Consider the following 9,311-nt stretch of genomic DNA (forward strand, 5'->3'; position numbering starts at 1 on the left):
TTAACAGTATTTTAATTTTATTTCACCCTGTTTTCTTCTTTCTTTTTTTTCTAAGGACATGTAATATCCAGCATGTAGAAAAAATACACGCAGTATTCTTTCATTTTCTCTATCATTCCTTTCTTCGTTTTGCCTCGAACCTTTTGCTTTTCTCTTTCTACCACTATGAACCGGAAGTATCGTTGTATCTGCACCATGTTGTCTCGCGATGGAAATAATTCAACATTTGTAATAATGTCTAATGACGAGGAAAAAAAACAAGATGTATCGTTATGTACGACGTTTACATTGATCGAAAACAACAAACGGGTCTCGAGACCTTTTGCTTAACACGTTGAGGACGCCCTGGATTTTTGTACGGTGTTCCATACGAGAAATCGATCCTTTTTGACCCTATTTTCGACGAAATAAGTCGCGTCGTTTGATATCAATATAAAAGACGAATTTGTATGGATGAAAAAAAAGCAAGAAACGTTTTGTCGAGAGTATTACAATATCTGGATTTAATTATATAATTCTACATCTGAACTGCCGCCATTTTGAGAACTGTCAAAACTCTTTTGAAAGTATTGGCTTTAACAACCTTTTATGTTTTAAAATTAATATTATCTCATCTTTCGCCAAAAGTGGAAGAATTTACGCTCAATCATTGCGACAGTTTAGTGTGCGTATAAATTTTATTATCTTTCTTTCTATAAAAACTGCGAAAAATAATAAGAGAAGATTCTCGAGCGTTAAAAAAACTGGAAGATATGACAAAGAAGTGTGAAGTCTCCATTTTGAAACCTAAATTTAGCGCGTGAATCCGGTCCTTGATGTGTTAAAAAAACGCAACGAGTGCAATATCTGCAGCATCTCGGTGGCCGTTTTCTAACGTGTGTAGGAAAGGATGTTACACACATATTGTTTTTCCATTCTCATTTTTTACTAAAACCAAGAACATCTGCGACAAATATAGCATACTATGTGCTGCAGCTGAGGCGGTAACAGCTCCACTATCAGATGTATGAAGATGTGAATTTAAAACACGAATAAAGAACATACACAATAATTCTCCTTCTTTATTTAACTTGATTCCTTCTGATATCTTTAAATGACAATTAGGTGATCTTTTAATCATACAACAGAATTAAGTCTTTTATCAAAAAGATTAACATTATTTATGATGAGTAATTACATTTGTCTGATAAATATTAAGGCAGTTCAAATATTTAATGCCCTTACATATACAAATGCACAAAAATATAAAAAGAGTATATATAACCCGCAATTATAAAAACTTATGTATATACAGTGTTTCCGAAATAGTAGTATAAACAGAAAGCAGGTGATTCCTTATGTAGAACTAAATCGGAAATATGATAATAAATAATATGATAATGAATAATTAAAATATTTTCGTATAGAGCTCCGTCTTCGAGAAAATCGAGTTTGAATATTCATTAATGCGGGGTTATCCAATTAAAAATATGAAATGTGAGATATAGGAATTAACATATTGTCATCAGTCCATGCTTCTTTAATTCGCCAAGGAAGTACATAATATCTATCTGTGATACAAAGACATTTTCAATAATTTATAAACTATTAAATTAAATAAGTCATTAAAAGTAATTATATTAGTTACAATTATACTAAATCCCGATTGATATTCATAAAAATGAGTAAAAGTAACGGCAACTGACCAGATTGAGTGAAATAGGCAAATATGAACAAATTTCATTCTATATTTTCAACTTACTTTTACATGAGGAATCAACTCCTTTCTGGTTATATCATAATTTCAAAAATACCCTGTATAATATTTGTATACTGTGTACATATATTTGCATCAAAGTAAATTAAAAACTTATAACCTAATAATTCGTGTTCGTGTTATATTAGAAATATTGCGAAAATCTTGTAATAAAAGTCGTAAAACGTATTTGTTCGAAAACTTCTGAACATACCCTTTATAGGAAGATGAGCAATATATATACACATATAAAAATATACGATAAATTCGTTCCAACATTGAATACAGAAATAGCAATGATGCTGATAGCTTAATAGTACTAGTACATCATATTTGTTAACAGTATTACACGTATTCATTAATAATTTGATATAAAAAATATGAGAAATTTTAAGCTGAGAAAGTTCAGGTAAAGTTGACAGCTTTCAACAACAGTGATTCTTCATTGCAAGCTGTTTACCTTATATTATAATAGAGCGCAACAATAAACTATTCATTTCAGATCAGTAAATATTCCTTTAAGCATTTTACAAATTCTATATAGAGTTCCTTTTGGTGCTTCCTTCGAAATACATGAAATCCTAAAACAGAAATATTTGTAAAATCGATAAATTTATTGATATTAATATATGTACAAATCTGTCTATATGATAACTTACAATGAGAATACAGGCACCGAGTAAAACAGCTTTAATTTTAACATCTAAATCCACAGGAAAATGTAGGCTGAAATTATCAGCGTCTGTAAAAATTTCTGTAGTAAAACCACTCCATTTCTTTTTAATTTCTCCAACTCTATGTAGCCCATCAGCAGACTTTATCTGAGGGAAAGGAGAAAAGAGTTATGTAAATACTAGTTAAATGATCTTTAAAAAGATGTTCTGTAACTATTATTACAATTAATATATACTACAATTAATGTTCTACCTTATATGTCGCGTTTCCGCAAAATCTAAAGTATGGTCCCGTAATCTTTAAAACTGTTTCCCCAGATGCATCGCGAATAGAAAACGAAGGCCTAAAAATATGGCAATCTTCTATTACAGAGCCGAGAAGCATTTCTCCAGAATACACCTCTAGCATCTGAAAATAAATTCAAATTCAAATGCAAATTAAATTAAATTAAATTTAATTAAATAATTTAAATATATAACCTTTTAGGAAAAAGAATGGCGGTAATTTCGAAATTCAAAACAACTATGAGGAATGATTGAAGGAAGGGAATAAATCTGATTCTAGTTTTAATATTTAAATACGTCCAATATCGTTTTGCTAAATATTCATACGTTGCTATTAATAAATCTGAATCAAAGAATTCACGAGTATAAAGAATGTGAAAAAAGGTTTGGTCAGCATGCTGACTGTTTCTATCTTTTACAAGGTTGCGCAAGGTAGATGCACAGAAATCGGCATAGCGTGCTTGCTCTATGCATAATTCAAACGTGTTTCTTTTTAATCATAAATGAAAGCTACAAAATAACATTCGCGATAACTAATGGAATAATTTAAAAATAAAGTATTACAATTAACCACGTTATGCTCGTTATATCCAAAACATTAGTTCTTTCAAATTTACAAATAGTAATTTTGAAAATATAAAAAAGTATCACAAAATTAGTATGTTTCAACACGTTGGCAGGCATGGTCATCAGTGATGCACGTTACCAGATTTTTTAAACGATTGGAATAAGATAAATTTCATGGACTTAACAAATTTTCAATAATGTGAACGACTTACATAACATTGCCAGAAAAAAATGCGCAAATACAATATACTAATATTTTGCACAAATTAAATATTACAGTTTAGTATATTTTACTCTATTGCAGCTCCCAAAGTAAAATATACAAAATTTGCTTGTCAGTACAATGTGTTAATATAAAAATATCTTTCTTTATAAATCAGAATGGATGAAGTGACAGATGTTTGAACCCCTGTAAAAATATTTGTTATTATGTATTAGAAGTTATCCGTTCGACTTTCTTCTGTAACGACTGTGCGTTCGTGGAGTATTTGTATTAAAGGGTTCTATTTACAGGAGCTCTTCTACGGGGATCGAGTGAGTGAGGTTCTTCACTAGAGGCCGAAACAACGTATCCAAAAGCGGCTTCAACGAGCGGTACTGGTCAAAGAGTATCGATCGTGACCGGCTTTTCTAATGTGCCGAATAACTTTTCGTCAAAGGTAATCGTCACAGATGGTGCGCACGTGCGAAGAAAGTTTGCGCGTTGTGTGCACAGCATGTTGGAGAAGAAATTCAGACGTACGTTTTGCAAACCGTATCTACTGCTCGCTATAAATTACAGTAACGCACTTGCCAGACGTGTCCTTCGTTAACTGATTGGCTAACTCATGACGAAGCTTGTATAATATATCGTCACGGTGTATTATTTCAAAGAAACATGTGGAATGAATATATCCTGCATTGCATATGGTAGTATTAAAATAGAATTGTTTACTATGAATTCCTGCTAAACATTTAAATACTAAGTTTAAGATAAATATGTAGATGTAGATATTTGTTGTCTATTCATACTTTATAGTAAATATAGTAACACACATTCGTTACCATCCATTTCGTATATCGTATTCCTTTTTGTGTTATAACTCTTTTGTATCATAATAATACTTCCAATGACATATGCTATATCGCAATCTTTGCTTATTCTGATCTTTAGAATATACTGACAACGTATGGCCGGAAAAAAACTAGGACATTCTGTATATTTCCAGTAGGCGACCGAAAGGGTATATGTCAGAATGATTAGCTTTGCAGAGAAGTATTTATAATACTTAAAGTTATTTAAGATCAGGTATCAAATTTTAGATATAATATTAACATCTCAAATAAAAAAAATGAAAAAGAAATGGAATTGAATTGCATTATTGGAACCAAAGGCAAGAAAAATAATGTAGAATATATCAGGGTATCCTGTTTTGACCAAAATTTGACAATATTCTGCCTGCCAATCATATCACCATATAGATACGTATACAAGTGCACATTTTCTATTCTATTTATCCGTATGATTACTCATTGTACGTATTCAATCGTATTCTCAGATTGATATCAAAGGATGAAATACCTGCATGCAACAAAAGCAACAGCAACCTGAACACCTGCAGGGTCGAACCATACGTAGGACTTCCCTGTGATTGGTGTCGTCCACGTGTAATACACAATTACGTAGAGTACCCAGGCACAGACGCGCGCATATATTTGACTCTTCCATGATATAAAACAGTGGCTGGCCATTAGTATTCGTTACAAAGTATTTGTTCTCAGTCTCCCATCCAACAACAACTGTAATTATTTAATTAGTTCATTGACAAATTGACAACTGTTACAACGGACATTTGTATTGTTTAGTAGAGAGATACAGCATGTTGTGTTTCGAACGATACAATACTAACCTTCCAATAGTTCAAGTTGTTGCCGTATGTACAGACGATCAAGGACTATAAGGTATTCCAAGCCGGGTGGACAAGTCGTATTCCGCGGTGACCAACCATCTAAAATGAAAGATTTATTAAAATTTAAGTTACCTCTTTTTTTTATGTTTTCTTCTAATTATAGGCCATTTTTTAATATATTAAAAAAAAATTGATTTAATCCAATTTAACTATACATCGTTTGAATCATTTTCGATTCAATTGTCCTTTTTTTTAATCGTTAAAAAATTCTTAAGTTTTTAGGAGAATACAAATATATTATATTTATATTTATTATAACAAGAAATAGATATATTATATAATTTCTTGTCTCCTCTTTTACGACAAAGTTTTCCATAACAATATTTATAAAAAGTAACAGTTATAAAAAAATGTCTAAGCAAAGTATTTATAGAAAATATCGATTATAAAAGATATTTATAAAAATATATAAAGACTAAAATACTAATTTCCTATTCCTTTAGACGTGAACAAGAACGCGACGTTGAAATGCGAAGACTGTGGCAGGGTTAATTTAAATTGTAACTTCAATTTAAAAACAAAATGATCGTTAGTCTCAGTCGATCTGTAACCATCAAATTTTCAAATTTATTTCTATCGGGTGAAGGATCTCCATAAATTTAATTTCAGGCCATTAAATCAGCAGTCCAAGCGTGTAATAGAATCACCTCTTTTCCTCATCCGTAAGGAATCTGGTATAGCCCTTCTTCTTTGATCTATATCTCTTTAACGTGTTTCTAACCAAAGCACGAAGCCGTTTTCGAATCTGTTGTATCTTTCCCTTCCAGGAAGTTTCAATATATTCCGACTCCATCACTCACACACTTTTTCCACAACCAAAATCTTCACCTTTTGCTTTTCATAATTGTAATAAACATTTCTAACTTGCTTATTAATATTACTATTAATTATTAATATTACTATTAATATTAATATGTACTATTTTCTAGTGATCATTCCTTAACTCTTTCTCATTTTCTAACAAGCGTTTGTATAAATAAAAAATGCATTTCACAGACAAAATTCCCACTCTTATTTTTTTTTAGAATTATAAACAATAATTTAAGATTGTTTATTAGTCTCAGCAAAAATTGTTTACTTATACAGTCAGTGTATACTATTTTCGAATAATTTTCTATTTTTTCCGCATTTTGAAACGTTCGAATGAATGGACACGTATTTGACGAATTTATGCGATACGTGAAACCGCGTTACGGAATACCGAAACTTTGGCAGCACTCAATATACTAATGTCGGCTATTTTCTCAAGTTTCCTCTGCTCAGCAAAATGATAAAACTTATGTACTTTCCTTAAGATAGTTTTAGTTAGAACGGTTTGCTTTTTCACGTTATCTTTCTAGATAAAGAAAACAATAAATGCTCCCCCTGAGTTAAAACTTTTCCAACTGTTTAATATAGTATCTTAAAATAATCCCAATCTTTTCCCTATACTCTATTTATTTTTCCGCATTTCTTTATCTTCCATGGATTATTCCATATATTATTTACCTTCTTAAGATAATTCTGTTTATATACATGTTTTATCCCTAGATTGTTTTTCAAATTTTATGTGATTTTTTGCACAAAGTGTTTCTTCCAAGTACAATTATAAACTGAGTTCTTTAAATAACCTTTTTATTGTCTTGTAAAATAAATGCGATTGGAAATTTTAATTATGCCAAAACTCTGAGAAAGTATTACAATAGAAGCGTCGCGTTAGAGAAGGGAACAGCAAAATTGAAGGTGTTTATAGCGCCACGAAGTGAAATTTTATGCAACATAATTATCCAGCCCTTCGTCGGTAGCAGATTGTCAATCCGACGACACATTTCCGACTCGTTGTTTCATAAATTAGCCAGAATATTCCTTAACCTCTGCGTACCATAAATTACCCATGAATCACCTTAGCACACAACCATAATACACAACTGCCATTTTACTACTCGACCATCACGAGAATCAAAGATCGTTTCGAAAGTTTCGTTTAGATAAAATAATTTTTCTTTTATCGAGAATCACAAAACCACATGTTATTGAAAATTGTTTATGGCAGAAATAACTGTAAGGAATTAATGAGTTCAAAAGAAATGTTAATTTTTAACATCTTCAATTACTAACTCCATCATTAATAGTTTATTCATTTTTGTAATAGTCTTATTTCTTAGTGACTATCTGCTCGATGAAACTGCTCGAAGGACATAAAGAAGTGGCAAGTCAGTGATAAACAGATTGAAAATATTTGTACATTTCAGAGAAAATGAAATATGCAAAAATGTAAAAGTATATGGAAAGTATGTAATATTCTAAAAATATACAAAATATTCAAAGTAAAATACTCATTGCTATATTTCAATATTTGAGATTTTGAATTTCTATATGTATGTTTCGCTTCTTTAATTGAACTTAAGTATTAATTTACATTTTGCATAATGATCCACAGTGCAGCGATAAATAAAAGTATCGCGTTACACGCAAAGTAAAAGAAAGAATCGCAAAGAAGTACAATAATAGAAAAGTAAGTATACGAAGTGCTTGCAATAGTCACATAGCAACTCTGATTGTAATTATATATAAATTTGTACATTCATCCATAACCAGATATTATAAATCAACTCTGGTCATTAATTATTTACTATAATATCACTGTGATAACATTTCACTAATGAATATGTTTCTTTTTCACGATTCTTATTAAACGCTTATCACTGATAACACTTATAATTAGTAGCTGGTCAATATTTAACACTTATAAGTAACTGCTCTACCGGTATTTACGTAATATGTTTTTTTTTGTTGATCACAAATAATATTAACTGATTTAAAGTAGCGACACGCACGATCTATAGATGAACCATATTAATTGATTTACGTTGTACCTTTTTTTAGAAAGATTTAGGAATCAATCAAGATCACAAATAGTATTTACTAGCGATAAGAGAACGATGCGAGCGAAAACACGAAACTGGATGTCACTTATCCTGCATACGTGACGCTTCCATCAACGAAGACGACTATTATCTACTTACTGATCGTCACTCGGCAAACAGCGGCTGTATCGTGCTTCGTTTACGAACCTCTCTTCTCTTACTATATGTATGTACCCAGATAATATTAGTGAGTGATAAATTCAAAGTCGAGTTACTACCTGAACCTGGTGAAGAAGCTTTGCAAGTATTTAAAAAGCTACAGGATTGTTATGAAAGGATTATATTTTATAGTATTACTCTAAAGTTAATCTTTAATTAAAACATAATATAACGTTTATATATTGTATATTTAATTTTATGAATATGGATCAGTAATATAGATCATGAGTATAGATCGTTCTATCTATTTGTTCAAATGATATGTAATCCAAATGTACGAAGAATATGACATTAGACTTCGGTATTTATAGTTAGTTAAAAAGGTTTTATAATTTACTTCTGTATTGATGTATTATTACTTGTGTATTAATTATTTCTTGATAATTCATATATTCGAATTAACGTTTTAATATTTCTGATTAATATAAGTACGGTTTGTGCCAACAAGTCTTTTATCGAAGACATTCTACATAAAAAATAATCTTGACGGAATCTGATAAGACGCGAATATCTCAAGGGTGCTTTAATCAAGAATTTTATATCTACCTCGTCAACAATTTTATATTATCCCGAGTAATCGTTTGAAATTTTCGAGCAGAGAAAATTTTTGTTAAATAACGGAAACCTATAGAAATATATGTTAAACATTTACAAATAGGTAACCATATTTATAGATACAGGAACTAGAAAAATAAATTTTAAATAATTTTACCTTGTGGCATCATTGATTGTGGTGCTTCAGGTCCTGGCATTGATATCCCATACGGTGGTGGTGCAGGTCGTGATATCCCAGGTGCCATCCTGGATCGTGGTATCCTGGGTGCCATCCCGGGTTGTGGTATCCCAGGTGCCATCCCAGGTTGTGGTATCCCAGATGCCATCCCGGGTTGTGATATCCCAGATGCCATCCCGGGTTGTGATATCCCAGGTGCTATCCCGGATCGTGGTATCCCAGGTGCCATCCCGGGTTGTGGTATCCCAGATGTCATCCCGGATTGTGGTATCCCAGATGTCATCCCGGGTTGTGGTATCCCAG

The 9,311-nt window shown here is 31.3% G+C and overlaps 1 protein-coding gene across 4 annotated transcripts in view; it reads right to left on the reverse strand.

Moving 5' to 3' along the window:
* Window positions 1-693: 693 nt before the first annotated feature.
* The window catches only part of LOC100741957 (phospholipid scramblase family member 5), a 13,629-nt gene continuing 5,011 nt past the window's right edge, over window positions 694-9,311 (reverse strand). For all 4 annotated transcript variants that reach the window (XM_033323778.1, XM_024371255.2, XM_033323779.1 and 1 more), the window contains 6 exons: window positions 8,988-9,311; window positions 5,151-5,249; window positions 4,823-5,040; window positions 2,663-2,818; window positions 2,395-2,556; window positions 694-2,316 (listed from right to left, as the gene is read on the reverse strand). The exon at window positions 8,988-9,311 is cut by the window's right edge and continues 1 nt beyond it. In XM_033323778.1, the coding sequence (XP_033179669.1) occupies window positions 2,272-2,316; window positions 2,395-2,556; window positions 2,663-2,818; window positions 4,823-5,040; window positions 5,151-5,249; window positions 8,988-9,311 (1,004 nt within the window). In that variant the 3' untranslated portion in view covers window positions 694-2,271. The remainder of the gene's footprint in view (window positions 2,317-2,394; window positions 2,557-2,662; window positions 2,819-4,822; window positions 5,041-5,150; window positions 5,250-8,987) is intronic.

This window comes from Bombus impatiens, unplaced genomic scaffold (genome assembly GCF_000188095.3).
Source record: "Bombus impatiens unplaced genomic scaffold, BIMP_2.2 scf_1274, whole genome shotgun sequence".
Taxonomy (NCBI): Eukaryota; Metazoa; Arthropoda; class Insecta; order Hymenoptera; family Apidae; genus Bombus; species Bombus impatiens.